Source organism: Anthonomus grandis, chromosome 9 (assembly GCF_022605725.1).
Source record: "Anthonomus grandis grandis chromosome 9, icAntGran1.3, whole genome shotgun sequence".
NCBI classification, from domain to species: Eukaryota; Metazoa; Arthropoda; class Insecta; order Coleoptera; family Curculionidae; genus Anthonomus; species Anthonomus grandis.
This window is the reverse complement of record NC_065554.1, coordinates 15,650,980-15,672,800: the sequence shown is the minus strand read 5'-3', so window position 1 is coordinate 15,672,800 and position 21,821 is coordinate 15,650,980. Positions and strand designations below refer to the sequence as shown.

The window sequence follows — 21,821 nt, the reverse complement described above, 5'->3', positions numbered from 1 at the left end:
AGAAACTTTATATTATTAAACATTAAAAAAACTAATGCTCCTACGAAACAATTACCTTTTTGCCCGATGATGAAATCATAAAATTATGCACGGGAAAATTTAGTGTCCGATTATCTAACGGCTGTCAAATGTTCACCAATGATACGAATCCCATGGCTCATTAATAATATCTGTCAGCGCGGTTAACACATCTTTTACTTTGCTTAGCATTCCTTACTGCCAGTTAGAAAACGTGGGTGATATTCTGGTTGCATTAGGACTAAATATAGTTCACCTTGAGTGTAATGATATAAACATAATATGGCTAATGTATAAGAGTTTGTTTGCCGATAAAAGATTTACTATGGCTAATTATCATTGATAATAATGACACGTTTAGAAGCTATTTAAGTGCGAATATTTGTTTGTGTATATAATTATGATGAAAAGAAAGGCAAACATACTAGTCATTAGATAAATTTAGTGTCATTTCACTAATATTTTGTTAATCATCTGTTATTTAATTATATAATAAAATAGACTACTTTTTAAAAGAAAACTAAATAAAATAAGTTACAGCATAGAGTATCTATGGCTATATGCCTTATAATTAAAAATTGCTTAATCCATGCTATAATTCTAACAAAGCAATTAACCTAGGGCAATAGCTTTACACAGTTTCAAAATTTATTGGCTATTTACAATTAAAGAGTTTGGTGAGACTGTAAAAAGGCCACAACTCATTGCATTCTTCTTTTAAATGTGAAAAGCAGCTTAATAGCATTTTATGGGTGGTCTCGGATTAGAAAATTCTTATAATATCATGCTTTTCTAATACTATAGAAATATGAATTTATTGAGGAAGTATTATTAGGATTCTTATAGCTAAGATTATGCGTAAGCCAGTTGCATGTTTGCAGTATAGTTCTTAATAATACCATTTTATAAAGTTGATGGCATAATTATTATAAGCAGTTAGATTATAAAATGATTCTATTAGGAATTTAATATCTTTAAGATTAATCTTGACACGTAAAATTATTCGTGCATATAATAATTTGCGTTATAGCTACTTTAATAGGGTCGTTAAAAAGTAGTTTTTAGCATTAATGTAAGAAACACATTAAAAGTTTTTTTTGAAAATTGCAGTAAGAAAAATCTGGCATGGTATTACTCTAGAAAATTTTAAATTGTTGCAGCACTTGACAAAACCAAAAAATAAGAAAACAATTTTAGATTCTTTAAATTAACGGCAAAATAACTTAGCCAAGATAAATTATTAGCCTTTTCAATACTGCAAACCATTTGTGGAAAGCTCATGAAACTGTTTTATGTAGAATGATAAAAAGCTATGTATTATATATTTTTATTCCTTTTCTCATTTCCTATTTATTAACTGGTTAACTATTTCTGATAAAAAGCTAATAGTTAAATGAAAAATTTAATGATTTGCTTGGTTAAACGCCTTGGAAAAGTTTAGAAAAATATTAGCAGCTTGGTGATATTTCTCCAAGGGTTTCTAATGTAATTAAAGTAAAATGACAAGTAAACCTTTGTGGACCAATTACTTTTAAATCCATAGTGATGATCTATAATATTAGGCCCTAAAACAGAACTTAGTATATTACAAAGAAGGAATTAAAAAGAATAGTAAATGGTTCAACTGGTGATAGCTGATGAAATATCCAACTTGATGCAATTTATTATTCTCATACTACTAACAGCCTCATTCTGACTAAGATAAGGATTTGCGGTTTTGTAAAACAATTTGCGAAATGTTTAAGGAAAAGGGACCGCGACAATTTTTAATTTCTGAAAAATGGCTGAGTCAAAATAGAACAACGAAGAAATTGGGACTTTACGTACTTCTCAAAAAATGGTATATTGCACTCTTATATACCCGCTTGTCTATTTAGTAAATTACTCTTTGCTCGCTCCATTTCTGGGAAAAGCCGCCGTATTAATAATTAATAGCGCCATTTGATACTGCTTCTACATTTAAGTATTAATTTACCAACATTTCTAGTTTTCTGTATAATTCTGCACAAAATAATATTGAATTAAAAATATGTCAAATTACACGCTTTTGAATAAAAAAAACTTTGTATACGTTATCCAAGCAACGTTTGATCCTAAATCTGCCAATTTTCTTAAAAAAATCTCTTTTCGTTAAATTCTTAAAATTACTTATCATAGATTTTTTTTATTTTTTTTTATTTCAGTATATTATTGAGTTGAGTTGAATTTTAATAGTTTGTTAAGATTTAATTTTTAATTTTTTAATATATATAATGTTTTATATCTATCCTTTTTTTGCTCTAATTTTTAGTTATGTTCAGATATTTATTCACTTTCAGACATTTATTAAGATATGAATTCAATAACACTTATTTTTTTAAATTTTACACCCCTATCATTTAGAGAAATTTTCGTAATATTCAAATAAAGTCTGGACCTTCTAGAATTATATATTCTTGAAGTTCAAGAATCTTCAAGTTGTTCAATAAACTTTAAAAATCTACCTCAAATTAGATCCCAAAAAAACAATTGCTTCTTTTAGTATAAGTTTCTTGCTTGTGCACGTATTCCACTGTAGAATGATCTACTTAGAAGTGTTTTTGATCTTTGCACCAAACGTAAGATGATATACTAATTAGCAAGTATTATATTTTTTAATATTTATTGAGCCATTTTTATAAAAAGTAAAAAATTTATATGTTTGTTGAATTTACTCATCAATAACAATTCTTAAGGATACTAAAATAGTCGTTATCACAGGCACAGATGTAAACAGCTCCGCTCCGTGCGGAGCTATTTACATATGTGTCCCAGGATTTAGTTTGGAAAGCAATTGATCATTTATAAATTTGTTTTTTCTTATAAAGGAAAATCTTAAGTAAGTGAAACGTATTTTCTAAGCACTTTTCTAATAAAAACATGGTGGAACTTGGTAGAAAACAAATACATTTTTACAAATATTTTAGTATTTAAAATGCCGGTAAGATTTTTATTACATGAAAGTTAATAAAAAGGTAGCATGGAAAATATTAGTAGTATTGTGTGGCTGGAGGCACTGTAAGCACCTCCACACAACTACAATTCAAATTTATTTTGTTTAATATTTAAATGGAGAGAGTTAAGTTAGAAATAACTTGTGATGCTTAGCCTCTGGCAACGCATATATAATTTTGTGTGCAATTTTAAAATTTTATAATTGGCTGATAAAAAGAAAAATGTCATATCCTGATAACATTTAAAAATGTATATTAAAAATTATCTATGTGCCTCACTTTTTTACTTTATATTAAAAACTTCTTTCTTCAACATAAGATAACTGAAATTAATATGATGTTCTATAGGCATAACTTAATTGGATATGGTCTCAAAAGTTTTTATTAAATAAATCCAATTTCAAAATGACTCTTATAAATAAAATAAATGTCAAGAAGTAACCAGGGTCAAGGGTCACAAGGGTCAATAATTGGTGTTTCTAAAAAAATTGCAGTTTTATTTTAAACTTGAAATATTTTATAGTCATAAATATATTACTATTAGAAAAAAACGTCTGTAGACTTTCTCGTAACTATTAAAAAAATATTTTGAAATGAATTCTGAAAAAGACTCTAGAAAATTAAGGCTTCAATGTTTACTTATTGTTGATACCTAATATAACTTCTACTCTTGCAAAAATAGGTCGAGTTCCTAGGAAACTATGCTCATAAGACCTTTATATTTATATGGTTATTGACAGAAATTAATATAATAAAACCTGTTGCTATATTCGTAATGCGACGTTTTTTCTTTGCTCATTCTTTACTACCAACGGAACAATATTATAAATTTCAAAAGTACTTGGTTAATATTGTTTTACATTACTTTTAAACTACATTAAGAGAAGTGACCAGACGATAAAAAAGATAACTGAAACCAAAGAGAACGGACGATAAAAAGGTGCAATTTTTCTCGTCTTCATGGACATCTTCGGCATATGTCTCAAGCAACATGAAAGGAATTTTATTAAAGCAGGTACCCTGTTGGTATTTAGCTTTTCAGCGATTTCTCACTCTTCTCGAATTAAACGGATACCAGATGTTTATATTCGACGCTAGGTAATATTTGGGGGTTGGTTTTCTATTTACGTGATATAACATTCGCATTGAGTAACAATTTTATTTATTAAACTATAAATAATGTCATACAGAAGCTTTAAAAAATAAATTATTTAAGGACTTTATATCCTACTTAAAAGGTGCTCAAAATGGATTTAAAATTTGTAGAAATATTGTGTAAAATAGGTGGTGCTTGTTAAAAATTATAAATAATAAATATTTTATTCCTGGGTATAAAAATTTTTAATCCACTCATTTTTATAAGCTGAAGTATAAATGTCAAGTTTTTGTGAAACTTCAAATGGTATTACGGATAACTTTCAGGCGTTGTACTCGCATTTTTCTGACCTATATTAATTTTACTAAAAGTAGTAAGATAAGTAGTAAGAAGAGTAGTAGAATTACTAACAACTAACCTTGACGTCAAAGTTTCTTTTGTGTAGACTCATCCAATATCTTTGACGGTTGATAGTTAGCTGACTTAAAAATAGAGATTTAACTCTGTCTATATATGGCTGACTGCATTATTTTAACCAGAAAAAAATAAAACAGTTCAATGGCTAAAAAACTGGCTGGACTTTATTGAATAAGCCTTGAAGTACCGAGGCGCGTAGTCGGTACTGCTCACTAGTTTATATCCTGCTTTAATATAGCTTAATAATCTAAAGTTAATTACTCCAAGTAATCTAAATTATTTTAAGCATCATTTTTATAACACTGATTTCCTATAATATAAAACGTAAATTAATTTGTATTTTGAGGATCGCCAGTAGGTTATTGCTGGTCTAGAGGAGGAGCAGTGTAATTAAACGATCTACCCCTTAATGATAGAAATGCTTGATATATCCTGCTCCTTAGCTTCAAAGAACCTAACAAATAACGTAATTAGCAGGTAGTCACATATATGTGCTAGGTAAAAAGCAGAAGCTTTGATAGGTTTCCAAAATAAATTATGTGTTACGGCAGCTATATACACTATTTGCTGATGACACAATATTCTTGCACTCTACAGATACCTTTCAGGGGGTTTTGAAGGGATACATAGCAGCACAGAATAAGGCACAAGATTAGTTTTGCTCAAATTTCCTTTTGTTTAATGCATAAAAGACATGTCGCATCTACTTTATTCTAAGAAAACTTAATAATATACTACAGAGCTTAAACTTCCGAGCTTAACTTAAAACTTCAGTGGAAAAATCATGCTGATGTATTTTCAAGTAAACGGAATAGAGGGCTATACGTCCTTAGAAGTTGTGTCACTGTTTATGTACTTTCTTGTGCCATTCTGATAAAAGGGCATATACCCCAAAACGCGGAGTATTTGGGATACAGACAAAAGCTCAGAAAATAATTACAGCTTTAGGTTTAATATGATTGTAATATTGTATGTACATGAGAATGAGCTAGTTGAATATTCCTTGTTTATATATTTTAGAATTCATATTTGTATGTAAGGCAAATTGTGGATAACATAAATTAAATAAATCTAATTTAAAATACTTTTTACTCGTTCGTGTAATATGCCTATCTTTTAATCTTTTATATGTCACAGTGTCTAAGTTTTATTATTTCAAAAAATTTTTTAAGTTGTGTAAAAAGAATTTGTAACAACATGAATAAACTATTCATATTTCTAATAAAAATTTTTAAATATTGTAATTAAGGGATATTATCTCTAGTATTATCGTGTAATTAAAAAGCACCGCTACATGAATGATAAAATTGTATAGCACAATAATGAAGCCTATTATAGATTATGAGACTGGACAATTTAACTAAATTTATTATGTTATTTCGTTTGATAAGTGACAAACACATAAAATCCTTTTTTTAGCGCTTAATGTCAAGAAAATTATATATAACCATTTTATTAGTTAGCTGGTTTTCGTTTCATATAGCATTAATGTAATAGCAGATCAGAGTTGGCGATCCCTATTAAATTATAATTGATAAATTTTATAATTTATAATTAAGGCTTATATTATGAGGCACATCATATTCTACGAGACCAGATTCACTAATCTTATCACAAATTTAACGTTTTGGATTTGATTTTCTAAAAAAAAAAACTTACTAGTGAAATGTGGTCTAGCACACCTTAGCATCTCTTATTAAGATATTTTGCTTTTTTTGAGGAAAAGAACAAAGAATTTTAGATTATTTTATTATTTTTACTACAATGGCGGTAAAAAAATTCTGATCTTAATCCAGTGCTAAAATATAAATAGCGTTATCTCCGATATAAGAATTGTAACTTTGTTTTCAGCTAAAGTTTTACTGTTTTCTGTGGTAATTTATTTAAATATTTTATACTACTTTATATTTTAACTTACTTAGTAAATTTTAGCCGCTACTGCAAATTAAAAACTAATGCATTATATTTTTGGTCTATTACATTAAATGTTTACTTTATGCCTGGATGTTATTAAAAATACCACAACTTTTAGGAATTATTTGTAATATTTTAAATTTTATTTTACTTAGCCAAAAGTTTGTAATAGAAATTATTCAAGATAAAAAATGTTGTTTAAGATCTTTTTTAGTTTTAAAAAGAAAAAAATAATAGTTAAAATATTTTTATGAGCTGTGGTCAAAAAAGAGAGAAATAGTTCAATTAAATGGTATTATAAAAAAGGCAAGGCAAAATGAGGTTAGATATAATAAGGTATAAAATAGTAGTGACAGTTTTAAGTCTTCAGTGCAAATATGAAAAATTTAGAAATAAGGATAGACCATAGTTCGAAAAAAAGAGTTTAAATTAGAAGTTAGGAAAAAACATTTTAAAAAGTAGCAGATAGATTCTATCTACACAAATGATTGTTTGGAATGAAGTCAAAATTAAAACTTACTTAGACAAACCTGTATTTTGTTTAGATCTTTGAGCTCATCCTGCCTTAATAGAATAGATTTTAGATTTAAAGAACAGAAATTTTAATAAATAGCAAGAAAAGAAAATATATTTAAAAAATAGAAAACGTACATTCTATCAAAATTACTTGTAGTAGACGTAAAGACTATAATATCGAAAACCTACCCCCGTTATTTTTGGATCGTGGTTTTTTAACTTTTTGACAAGATCCTAGAATAGCAATGTCCGACTTTCATCGTTTCATCGTCATCGTTTTGGAAGTTTTCAGATGATATTGATATGTTGGTTTTTTTTGTCCCGTGCAATTCTTGATCTCTGGTCGTCCGTTCAGTTAACGTAGTTTCTCAATTTTCTGCCTTTCTATACAAAGGATGATCTTCTAACGATAGTTTGGACATCGCAGGATTATTTATTTCTAACTTCCAAAGTGTACAATCACTAACAAATCCTATAATTCTCGTTATTCTTAAAGGCTGATTATTGTGATTTCTCTATATATTGTTGTACAAGTATCCAGATGTCGTTATAGCTTTATGATTTAAATTTTTTTAAAGGTCTTTATTGATAACGTTAGTGTAAACGTTAAGACAACGACATTAAGTAACTTGCTCAATATTTTGGTTCTTTGCATTAAATATATTTCATGAGTAGTTGTTTCCATATTTGTGTCTTATCTATGTTTTTTTTGATATCTGGATAGTAATCGTTTTAGAATGTCCGTATCTTTTATAATGAAAACCACATCGTCGGCATCAAAACAAATTTTTATTTTTTTGGTCCATTCTGTGTCTTCTTCTTACCATTCTTACTACTCTTACTATCAGCATAGTAAAAATAATTGGGCTCAGGCTATTTTCATGTCATATTGCTGTTTAAATTTTCAGATTAGATATTTAAGAGTATAGAAGGTTAATAAATAAAAGAGATTTTTACAATGAAAAGAAGATTTTGCTTTTCTTCCAAAAGAATATATTTTCGTAATACAGGGTAGGAGTTTTTAAAACCAGATTATACCACCATTGTCCTTCCTAGTTCCATACTCGGCAACACTGGCGGCGTGGGTAAACCATATTGTCCCCACATCAGAGAATAATTTCATAGGATAAGTCCGTATCACCCAAAAATGGCAACGCATAATGTGCCGGCATCCGCCTACCATATCACGAAAAAAAAACGTACATTTATGTTTATTTCGGCCGCAATCAAGAAAAGCCATGAAAGGCGAAGTCTAAGACGCCGCCGCTTTATATAGTTGAAATTTTATACCTGTGTTGAAAATGTCTTATTCTGGTGAAAAATAAAGTGGCACTTTGTTAATAAATCTTCTAGGTAGAGGGGCACGTAATTTTTGTTTAAAAAGGACCGCCTTTTGAGATATTTTTGGGTGCGGGAGTTTTATGTGAGTGCATTAATTTTGGTGACTATAAGGTTTTTACTGCTATGGTGCCTATTATTTTTTAATAGCATTAATAGGATTGTCATGTTAATAATTTATTTCTCTTTTTATTGGCACAACACTATAATACTATTAATTAGTCTAGTAAAATCCTTCGTATTCTTGGTTTTATAGCTAGAAATACTCAAGGCTTTCCAGTAGCTGCATTCAGAGTTTTATATCTTACACTTATTCGTAGTATCATGTCTTATTCTTCCATAGTCTGGTCCCTTTATTATACTAACCATATTTACAGTCTTGATAAGGTCCAAAATAAATTTTTCAGGACTTGTGCCTGGCGACCTGTACGAGATGAGTCTTTATTGGAATTTAAGTCAAGGTTAAATATGACTTCTCTTGAGGACTATCGAACTAGGTGTGATATGATATTTCTTCACAAGTTGATTAATATGGCTATTGATTGCCCTAAATTGTTATCGCGAATAAACTTTAGGTGCAATACCAGAGTCCTTAGAAAGACGTCCCTTTTTCTGGTTGAATGTCGCCAAACAAACTATGTATATAAATGTTCTCCAATTAATCGACTCCACATGTTGGGAAATAGATTTAATCAGGCTTTTGACTTAGTGGATTTAGAGCCTTCAAAACTTAAAAGGTGTCTGAGTGAGTTTACTCGTTGAGTACTATGTGTTAAGTATCAAATAAATTTGATTGCTTTTACTTATCTTATTTTGATTATTTTAACGGTATGTTTTTAGGTATTTTATATATATATTTTTTTACTTAACTGGGGAAAACTATATATTGTTGTATTCATTTTTGGCCAAGGCTAGTTTGTGCTTACATTTTTCTGGAAGTTTTATCTTATTGTTTATCTTGGGCTGCTACATATTAATATACATTTAGATGGATATATTGTATTATAGAAAATTTGGATATTTAATAGATCAAGTTCATTATATATCTTATTAATATATTTGTTGATGGCAGAATAATTAAATACATTTAGGGTTAGAATATAATTTATTTTGTAATTTTGTTAAAATGTGGACATCCCGTAAATAAACAAATAAATTAAATATTTACAATACAATAGTCAGTACATTTTAAAATACATTTTCTTGTACATTTTTTACTAAAATATCTTTATCTGTAGTAATGGGAAAAAAATTAAAAAAATGTAGCTAATATTGGAGATCTATTAGGTAATATACAAAAATTATTGTTATTGTAAAATTTTAGTTATCAATTATAATGTTAAAAATTATAAGATTACGTTTCTCATTAGCCAAAAAAAGCCACATAATTTTTATGATTTTATATAAGCACTCACCCCGCTTTTGAATGATTTCCCAAATATTTATCGAATTTCGGATTTTTTAAATCATTGTGCAGCCTATTATAGATTATGAGGCGTGAACATTTAACTAAATTTATTATGTCTAATCAACTAAAAATGCATAAAATCTTTTTTCGGTGCCTAATGTCAAGAAAATTATATAGAACCATTCTTTAGCAGTTTTTTCTTTCACACAGCATGAACGTGATATCAGATCAGAGCTGGCCATTCCTGTAAAATTATACTTAACAAATTTTAAAGGATAGGAGCATAAGAACGTTATTTTGAACTACATCATACTCCACCAAGTCAGTTTTACTAATCTTATCACCAATTTAACGTCCTAGATTCGATTTTCTAGATATACAAACAACTATATAAATATATTTATTAGTAAAATAGTATTTCTGATAATTTTAAATTCCTTAGTATAATCACGAAAGCGTAACATAAACTTTTCACCCCCATATTAAACTGCGGACCATCAAACCTCAGAATCTCCTGTGAAGATATTTTGCCTTTGGAGAGAAAGCACCTAGACTTTACATTGTTTTAATATTATTACTGCAATAAGGCGGTAAAAAAAATCCAGTCTTGATCCAGTACTAAAGTTATAAATGACGTTATATTCGGTTTTAGAAGTATTTTTTTATAAAAAAGCTTATAACTTTATTTTTAGCCATAGAAGTTAAAACTTATATTATTTTATGATGTTTTAATTTACCTGACAGATGCTTGCCGTTACTTGAAAAATAAGAAAAAAGTGCGTCATATTTTTTGTCCTCGGTAATAAGAATGTTATGACATGAAAAGTTTATTTTATGCATGTATGTTTTTAAAATTAAATGTTTTTTAAAAGAGAAATGCTATTGAAGACAATGGTCAAAATATTTGAAATAAAATAAATCATAATTACGAAAATTTATTATTTGTAAAACTTTTTTAATTAAAAATAAATGAATGAATAATTATACTATTGATTGCGAATCAATAAATTAATCATAATAAAATATAATTTGCCTGATTATAAAGGTTTATCATCCAAAAACTAAAATAATTTTTATGATTTAAATAAGCACTTATCCCGCTTTTGGACGATTTATCTACTTGTAGGAAATTTTGGAAAAATTAAAACTCAAAAAATGAGAAATAGCGCATTTTTGGTTGCATTTCCCAAATAATAACTTATTATAAGAGAACAAAAAAAAAACTGACGAATTTTTTTTTTCTATATTATTACGTAAAAACCAATTTCAGATATAGGTATTAAGAAGAATTGTAATAAATTAAGATTTTTTGTGTAATGTTGGTATAAATATATAAGAAAAATATATCTTAGAATGGCTTAATAAACAAATGACAGGCAGACGTAATGGACAAATAAAATGTCGTAATATTGAAGACATTGGAAATTGGAGCCGTTTTAGACAAGAATATCATAAAGTACCGTAATAACATATTTTGTGTTAAGCGCTTCTAACCACCTGTGGCTATAATCACTATGGCAAAATTGATAAAATAATCCTCACATTGATTATAAAAAAAAAAAATTTATGAGTTAAATAAGCGCCAATAGTTGACGAATTGGTAAAGAATTCAATTCCCCAACCTGTATAGTTATTATATACAAATTGGGGAATTGAAGATCAGACATTGCCCAAAATAATAGCAACACCGCTTCCTTTCGTCGATTAGCGGTCGCCTCCGGTTGTCTCATAGGTACATGAATAATGCTTTCATTTTCGTTAGGCAACACAGAGCAAAATAATAATTTTGAGATTACGATTCTATATCTTCTATATCCGTTTGTACGCTAATCTATGTAATGCCTGCATTGGAAATTTATAGTAAAAATGCCTAAAGTTTTGCATGATATTTTGCGAAATTTTATTGCAATTAATACAGTTATCCTCACCAAAGTTAGACGCTTACTAAAGTCGTACTAAAAAAAATCAACTTAGCAGGCGAGTAGCAGAGCGCACGAAATGAATGCGTGCGCGTTGCTGTATTTCGCCTTTACCTACCTCTCTATGCATATTGATCGATTCCCCAACCTGTATGGTTTATCAATCAAGAATGACAAAAATAATTGTTATGATTTAGATAAGCACTTTTAATTTGAAAAAATAATCGGCGTACATATGCATTTTTAAAGACATCAGCCAGGAATACAGAGACTAACTGTTATGATTTAGATAAGCGCCAATAGAGATCGGTTGGGTAAAATAATTATCAGAAAGATTGTCGAAGATCATCAAAATTTGTCAACCAGAAATAACTAAAATAATTTTAAGGATTTAGAAATACACATATCGGGTATGCATTAATCAAATAATTATCGCACTGTAAAGGCAAATCAGGTAGGAATAAGATAAAATTGTCTGGCAATCCAATTTGCAGCTACGGAGCATCAGAGTAAAGGGGACATAGTTATAAAATTTCTGTAATAAATGTAGTTCTTAGTTTCTCCATAGCAACAACTTTTCCGCCTAGCTAAATTCCTCCTTTACAGTTAATAAAAGAGTAAACTCATGACCATTTATATAAGCCATAGCAGCGATTAAATAAATAAAATAATCACTTGACTGATCGCAAATACGCATTGGCCCTAAACAAATAGAAAATAATGGTTATGGTTTAGATTAGCACTCGTCAAATGCAAACTAAATTTCAGTGTAACGCATCATTTACTAGTCACCGAATTACTCTGTTCAGAAAGCTTGATTAAAAGTATACGTATATGTCTTTAATTTTAAAGTAGGCCCTAAAGAACAAAATAGGATAAAAAATTAGTTTATGAGTCTTTTAAAAGCCAAGAATTTGGATCCAAGCAAATGTATTGTACGCAGACGACCTACTAAAAGCAATTTTTGATAATAGTTTGACTTAACCAATATCATAAAGAAAAATTTTCTCGTCCATTGTGTACGTGCATACAAACTTGTATTTAAACCAATATTAGCTGAACAGAAGTGGAATCAATAATATCGTATAGACATTTATGTACAAGAACTGCGCCAAATTGTATAATATACAAAATTTCCGCCTTGATTTAAGGGAACACAGTTTACAAAAGTCGAATTTTCTTTATATGTATAAAAGTATCGATGTCTATTAAAACAATAATTAAGAATAAATTGACATTAAATTTTAGAATACTGATGAATGTTCAAACATGCTCCTAATCATTCTACGGCAAAATAAGGGACAATGAATTCTTAAATCAAATTGATTTTCTTATTTAGAAGCCCAGTGATAATCATAAGGTTTTTTAACAATTTTTTATTCAATAATCGAAGTTTTTTAAAAAACTAAAAAATAAACTAGTTTATATTAAATCACTGGTAAGATAACTGAATGCAAAATGCAATATTATGCGAAGAGAGTGCAAAGACTCCACTTCGTGCCGCTTCAGAGATTAAGCAAATAACCCAGACAACAGTTAAAAGTTTCACAAATAAGTTTCTCAGTCAGACTGTATTCATCGATTACTTAGTGAAGGAAACGAAAATCATCGTTTCTGCTAAGCCAAAAAAGAATTTTAAAACTAGAAGTCTTTACAAAATTCAATTTTTTCCTAATAATAATATTTTTGAAGTCACCAATATCCAATAATGTATCAGTCATTATACTATAATAAATAATACTAGAACTTTACGCAAATGCACTATAGTGCAAGGATTTTAAAAATATTTATACCGCATTAGCATGCACATGTATAATAGTCATCATTCATATTATTTCATTTGCATTAAACTTGATATGGCTGACCTTCACACCGTCTTAACTTACACATTCTGATTGCATTTTCAATTCGAAACGGTATTGAGTATCTGGGTATAATAGAGAAAGTACAAAAAAAATATGACAGACATGGTAAAGTACTTTCGATACAATCGGTCAGATAAACGATTATTAGTGGTTCACATTTCTATACATAACTTTGATAGAGGCTCTTGCATAGATTTGGCACACCTGGTGGTTTTCTATAATTATTGGATATTTCGCAGGACTTATGGTAATGGAGAAATGTTCGTGACCTCATGGACTGGTAATATAGGGGTAGTTAGTTTAGGATTTTTAATATTCTTCTTTCATTGAGATTATTTCCAGATCTATTTATATATTTTTGTCGACGTTTCGATTGGAAAAGATAGACTAAAATATAAATAAAATCTAAAATTAAGAAACTCAATAGTATAAAATGCATAGCCAATACCCTAGCTTTTGTTGATATCTCTTTAGTAGCAAGAAAGCAGTGAGAATCTTATGTCTATATTTTATTTTATATTCACAGAATCCTTGATAGTTGGTTAACATTTCTTCTCAACTAACGTAGGTTCCCAAACATATACTAGGAAGAAACATTGAAGGGATTCAGCATAATTAAAAATGGCTTTATTTGTAATGCACGTATTAAGTTGGAGACACACCTCCAATGAGCTTTCGGCAATCCATTACTTCTTTCCAAGGTATCCACTATAATAGGGTCTACAACAAATACTATTATATCATTAGCAAAGAAGGTGTACGTGGCATAATCACACGATATTATTTGGTTGTAGTAGAATCGAATTTTAAATTTAATATGTTATTTTAATGGCCTAGTTAATTATTTTTAAGCTGAGTTAAATATGGGACCAACTATAACTTTAAGCTTTTAAGTTTTTTTCTTTTATGCCAATGATTCGGCCTATATTAGACTTTCTTCAGGGCGACAGAAATTAGTTATACTCCATACCCATTCATTCAATTTTATCTCCTTTAACTCTTTAATTTTTGTCAGTAGTGTATTTTTTGTAATAATTTTGTTTAGTTTTAATAAAATTAAAGCATTTGCATTACGGTTATGTCGATATAATTTTAGCACATCACTCTCTTTTTTTGACACTTCCATGGCAACGATTAATTTTTTAATACTCTTGTTCATTTTTTCTTCCTGTTTGGGAATACCAAAAATTACTATTTTCTTAAGCTGATTCCTCGGTTCAGGAATGTCCAATCTTTCTTCAACCTTCCTCACTTTTTCCTTAAGTATTTGGTCCTCTTAAGTTTTTGAACCTCAACTAATGCATTTTGTAATTGTTATTTCTGCTCATCAAAGTTATTCGACAAGAATTTTATTGAGGTTTTTGATTCTCGCATTTTGATTTCCACAATTTTTTTTTAGTGGAACAAAATGCTGTCAATAGGATTTTTCAAGCAGTGTCTTCATCTGATTTTCGCTTAACTCTCTTATGCTTCATTCAATAATGAAAAGTATGTCATCACTGATGGTTTTGACAAACGGTTATTTGCCTCTTCTAAAGTTTTGGATTTTATCCTGAATAATTTGTCCGATTTTACCTATTTAAACTTAATTTCTACCCTTGATTTGTATCATGTAATGTCGTTGCTCTGCTTCTTTTTTGTTCTTTTTTATTGGTGAATACACAAGTGGATCTGATGATGCCTAGTATAAGCGAAATACGTGTAATCCTCTGACTTTAATTTAATAAATTTGAGTCCTGTGACTTGAAGTTTGTTTTCGTTACTACTATTCTTGTTCTCTTATAAAAGGTGTAAAAAAAAGAAAAGAATATACATTTTTTTCTTAAGAATAAATGCAATTTTTAGTTTATAAAATTATATATACTCTAAACTGCATATGCTCTAAGACTAATTTTGTTTGTTATGCTTCTATGATTCTTATAAAATTTTAGTTGTTTAGCGTTTTTAAATCTTTTAGTTATAAAATACCTATCATTTGTCTCATATAGATGCTATCATAAACCTAATGAAGAGATTGTTAATATGAATCAACGTTCTTTTAGGTTAAAAATAAAAAAACAAAAAATTTTCTATATAAAAATATATTTAATGTCTTAGATCATAGTTATTTTCATAGTTATTAATATACTTATTAATCTTTATAAATCAAATTTTAACGTCTCAAAAAAATACTTCACTAAAAAATAAAGCATATTAAATAACCATAATATTATAAGACATACTTTTGCTGTTTTCCGAGTTTTTCATAATTTACCCTCCATATAGATTGTCCGTTTCCTGAGTTTAATAATGAAAAATGGTTATTATAATAAATACAAAGTGGGTAAATTTAAGACTTATTTCTGTATTTTCGTGCTTAGTAAATAGCACCAAGACGTGTAAAATTCACTCAGATCCAACTTATCACAGCTCGTCACATTTTCAGTTTTCCTTTACTACTTTTAATTTTATGGACAAGTTTTGCTGTAAAAATGATAATTAATGATCTATCTATTTCATGTACCCTAATTTATAACAAAAGTTGTTACTCATCTTAACTAGTATTCTGAAAAAAACAATATTTTATTTCTTTAGTATCACATATTTAAAAAAAAATACTTTTAAACAACCTTAATCACACTTTTTTTGGTTAATTAAGTAATTATTATACTTTTTTCTGATTTGTTTGTTTAATTTTTATGGTTTATTGGCTTTAATTTAGTTTGTTTTCACCTTTTTTTTTCAACCATTTATTAATTTTTTTAGTGCCTCAAAGGTCGACAATATTAAAAACATAATCCACCAAGGATTGTTGTTTGACCTAAAAACCAACTAAAATCTTACTTTATTTATTGGATATGCATCAAACAGCTGTTCTAGTAATTCCACGATTTTCTGCTATTGGTATTTTCATGTAAAGCCTCTATTAAAGTTATTTACCGTGCAGTAATATCATGATAAAATACTGAATTGAAATACTGATACCGTAAATTTCAATGCTTATTACAAATTTAGCCTGTAATATACATAATAAGTTGCTACTTATAGGTGTTCTAAAAATATGTAAAGGTCGTTAGACTTCACCACTCAATTTTATGGAGACAAGAAGTGTAAGAGAAGTTTAAATGACATTAAATGAAACATACGTTTTTAGAAGAATATAAAGATTAATGTAGCAAGTGGCTCATTAATGTTTCGTTTTCTAATTTAACAGACCTTGCCACCCGCGGGAACTGTGTGGTTTAACTTTTTTTTGAAGATAAATTACAAGCTACCTAGTCGGCAATAAACCAAATTGCTTAATTGTGTATGAACAAGCATACCTTAATGGCATTTACGTTGGTATCATTTAAAACCATTGAAGTATGATTCCGTAGTGTCGAGCTCTACAATTTCATGAGTGGGTATTCTTTATTCGGATTTTTCGATTCTGTAAATTATGGTTGTATAATTCAATAGTTTGGACGATTTAAATTTAAAGAAATAATAAATATGAAGAAATTTATCTATATTTAATAAGAAAAACCATATTTAACCTAAATTATTGTTCTAATTTAATATTGAGTCTTTATTTTTTATGTTTGGATAAAAAAATGTAATATTCTGATATAAAAGAATAACTCTTCTAATACAGCTCTCCAAAACCTAAATAAATTTACGTTAAAGTCTCTTGATTATAAAGGAAACATATTGGCGATATATCTACAAATATAAAATTTTAATATTACATCAATCACAACCAAGTCAATAACGGCTCATTTCATCTAACAGGAAAACTAGCCCAATGTAGAGTTAAATCAGTTTGATTCTATATACAGATAGATGCAAGAATACAACATTTTCCTCAGGTTAATTATAATTAAATATATACAATTAATAATTCAGAAATCAAGTCTTATCTAATCCACGTATTAAAAAAATATCCAAAAGCCAGTGAAGTCAGAATAAAAAATAAATCAGATCAAAAGTACTCAGTAGTCATATCTGATTAAAAAATAATGCAAGGAACTATGTGGCAGAAGCTACTGCCAAGCCTAAAACCAAATATCTATATATATATTATTTATTCAAATTAGTATTAAGATCCATTAAGATAAAAAATAATTTTTGCAAACGATTCAATACGCCAAAAAGGCAAGGTCATAAGATTTACAACAGCCTAATTAGAACATCACACAGATATAAGAAGTTCAAAGGCGATCTATGTGAATCAATGCAGTCATATATTTAATGCCAGGAACAAAAATAACTCGATAGATAATAAATAATTGAAATACTATGTTTTGGCGTATAAATTAACATAAATGTGCGTCCTAGAACCAGATTATATATCTATCTAAATATATTAGAAAAATATTACACCAAAGCCTATAATATATAAAAATATACGAGTAATTTTTCCGATATCGGCATTCAAAAATATTTATAATTTGGCATAAAAATAAATCAAATAGTCAAAAATTATTAACGATTGCAACAAAATAAAACCTCTTATCTTAACTTAAAATAAATATTTATGAACCATAGCATTTCAAGGCGACTCAGAATGTTTCTGAATATACACCTTTGATGCAGAAATCAAAGGCGATTACTATAAAATTATGCCTTTTGTCTACAGTTCTATTAAATACAAAAAAAAATAACATTTTAAGACCATCTAGAATATTTATGAGAAAAGTTCTCTTAAATATATGAAAGGCTTAAAAGTCAGGTATCAGCCAAGAATAAAAATGGTTGTAAATATAGGAACACATGGTATAACTATGATACACATATCTAGAAAAGAAATACAAATAGTGAAAATATAATAGTTAAATAAAACTATTAAAGAACATTTAAAAGAAATAAGCTTTTAAGTGAATGTTACTGTATCAACCAAATAAATCGTCGTGTAGTTTATTTGGTTAGACAAAATAATTAATCAACAGCCATTATTGTAGCATCGCTAAATACCTTCTTATATCAATCACAAAATAATATATCGAAAGTAATTTTTACGGTTCCACTTAAAAAGATACGAAATTTGTAAACTAAACAACCAACAAAATAAAAAAGGATAGATTTCGTAGGCTTTAGCGAGAAGACAAAGTTACCTTTAAATATATATGGTGCAAGGGTAAAGTTTTTTGCAGGCTCAGGCTTAGTGAACAGAGGAGAAGAAGCTTTACAAAGTAGATGATAAATCCTCAAAAGATTGAGACATAAATTTGAGTTACCATGTATATACACATAATGCATAGTGTGTAGTAGTTAAAGTTGTACGTGTACTTAGTGCATAATTATTATCTTACAATTTTCTCCTTGATATTTCTGGATTGCGTGTTGTTAAAGGATGCAAAAATACATTATCAAATTATAGTTATTTTTGAAAATCTCAATATAAAAATAAGGTGAAACCTTATTTTAAAAGGTAAATTCCCTCATAAGTCGTCCCTTAAGTATTACCCTACTAAGAATGATATAAAAAAATTTGCAAGAAATATTACGTTAGTTCAAAATATATCAACTACTTAAAACAAAATAGAGATATGCGGCTGCATGTTCATAAACTGCCATTAAATGTGTCCTTTATGAAACTAATATGAATAACATTAAAGGTTGACAGCACCTGGAAGCAATAAAACACGGAAATGCATTCAGAACAAGACATCACTTATGGTGCTCTTATAGTGTTTGTCACAGTTAACGAACTGCCATACAAATTTATTATAATAGCGCATAGATATTAGGTATGATATGCACAACGAATTTTTGTTTATAATATTACAATTTAAGAACAATGGCGTTTATGCTGTCACTTAAATGTACCGTATCTAATTCCTAATATATTAATAGGAATATAATGGCTATTATATGCCCAACTAAGTACCCATATATGCGTGTACTGTGTGCGGACGCATGTCCGAAGATTATTGTTAGGTAATGATGGAAAACCGTTAGTAAAGGAGCAAATCTTTTAACTTACTAATTTTTATTTTCCTAAATTACGCAGCTATTATAACTAAGTTATTATAATTATTATACACATAAAAAATATGGTAAGAAAATAATAGTTAAGTAAATTAAACCATTTAAAGTTACATTATATTGGAAGCAACCATTTTTATCTTTTATGATTTTTTTACCTACATTTTTACTGAAAATTAACTATCTAATTAGCTAACAAAATTTATCATGTAAATAGTCATATTAATAATTATTTAAAATTCATATATATAGTTACGTAAAAGATTATTTAATCCAAAATTAAAATGATCTCGGAGAAAACTTAAACTACTCTCTAACCTAATAATCCTAAAAATACAAAATTCTATACTAATTTATGCCGATTAAAATTTCGAGTACGTTTAAAAAAACAGAACCGGTGCAGTCGAGTAGGATAGGAGAGTTTGACTTTTTCTATGACGTCATCAAGATGATCGCTTATTGGCACAATCATGAGTTTAGCTATTTAGCTCCTAATTACATGGAAGTTAATTAATCCAAAAGTAGCGAAAAAAAGGAAAATATAGACTTTTGGCAAGACAAGAAGAGGCCACTTTGAGTAGAAAAAAATTAAAATTTTTTAAAAGTAAGTAATTACATAATCTCTCTTCTTTTCCTCTCCTTGTTTCTCATTTCCTTTTTTGGTCAAGAAAAAAAAAAGTAGTTTTAAGTTGAAATGATTATATTTCAATTTTAGTCTCAAGCGAAATTTAGAGTAATTAGAATGAGATATTTATTAGATTTTACTAAAAAATTGCAGATATTACGTAGTCTAATAGCACAAAACATTATAAGAATAATGGATGTAAAGACCAAAAAAATGCGTCTTAGGCACAATGACATTGGTTTATGATCAATAAAAGGAGACATAACTATATACTAGTACCACTTGTTTTGGTTTAAAGGGTCTAAAAAAAAAACTTAATAAAAAAATTGGCTGAAGAAAATAAGAATAAGCATCGAGTACCATAACAATAAATCACTTAAATAATTAAATTTTAATTTAATAATTAAGAATATTGTTTACCAAAAAATTGAAAAAGAAACCGCTCAGGGAAATCTAAATTTACTCTTAAAAATTAAATTAATTTCGTAAGTTAATTTTTCTTGATGTATTATGAATAATAATAAAAAATAATCCTTAGACATATAGAATCACACTAGTAATCTTAGATTTTAAGTACGTTACTAAATTACTGGTGCTTCAAGTAGGATAGTTGTTGACGTCATTGTCACAGATTTACAGAATACTGTAAATCTGTGACAATAAATAATATTCTGTAAATCTGTGTCATTGTAAAGATCAGCTCATTAGCATAAACGTGGGTCACAATTTGTCCATACAGTAGTCAGACCAATTCATTTTAAAAAGGCTCTGAAGATTCTTTACAACATAAAACAATAAAGTTATACAATTAAAAAAAAACTCTAATCAAAACAAGAGAAATAAATAGCTCGATAAAGCATAATTTTTAGTTTGTTATTTGTTTAAAGATGCTTTAATATATGTAATGTAATGGATACGATCACCAAATTTATCCATCTTAGACAGCATAAAATTTAATACTTGAAATCTTGTTCTAAAGTCTAAAGTGTAAAATAAAAACTTTAATTCTAGGAAAAATAGTTAATATAAAAAAGCCAAGGGACAAAACTGGAAGTATAACAAGTTAAAATTACTGCTTGTTTGCGGATCTGTTATTTATATATATATAAACATTCACTAACAATTAGTTGATACTAAATTGAAAAATCTAAAACCTTTAATGCTTTTAATCGAATCCCGATAAAAACTGAATGATACTTAAAATAAATAAAATTTGTCAACCATAAACAATAAATGCAATTAAAATTTTATAAAAAAATAGGTTAATATCGTAAAAGTATAATAGACTGCTTTTAAGCTTTTTTTAGTTTTTAATAAATTATTTTTAATATTCCAATAATATTCTTATCCTTACTGTCCGATATATTCTTAAAGAAACCCTACATCAACTGAGAAGCATAATTTAAAAAAGAAACTCTTTAACTATTGATTACAATAAGCTATAAATTAAAACTATAAATATACTACCATTAAATCTAAATGTCCATTTACAACCATTTACATAACAAATTTCTTCAAACACCTAATTAAATAAACCAAAACAAAATAAACTAATTGTTGCATTACAAGGCGGCTTCAGTTCCTAGTGATTACCTATTTGCAATAACACTAATAAGCCGCTTTTTTGATTATACTTCTTCGGTTGCTATATTGGTAGTACATTGTATGCTAATCATGTTCTATTTATAGCTAGTTTTACATTGGCAACGGCTTCTGAGAAAAGGCGTTAGCTTAATTTTTTACTACTTAACCTTAATTTTTTTTATTATAAAATAATTCATAAATAT

General features: G+C 28.0%; 1 protein-coding gene across 9 annotated transcripts in view; it reads right to left on the bottom strand.

Moving 5' to 3' along the window:
• LOC126740062 (uncharacterized) overlaps positions 1 to 21,821 on the bottom strand; it is a 313,797-nt gene that overhangs the window by 195,692 nt on the left and 96,284 nt on the right. The window contains exon 1 of one of the 9 annotated variants that reach the window (XM_050445921.1): positions 56 to 94. The exons of the other annotated variants lie outside the window; for them this stretch is intronic. Within the exon in view, the coding sequence (XP_050301878.1) occupies positions 56 to 79 (24 nt within the window). The 5' untranslated portion in view covers positions 80 to 94. Of the gene's footprint in view, positions 1 to 55; positions 95 to 21,821 lie in introns of those variants that run through there. 9 annotated transcript variants of the gene reach the window in all.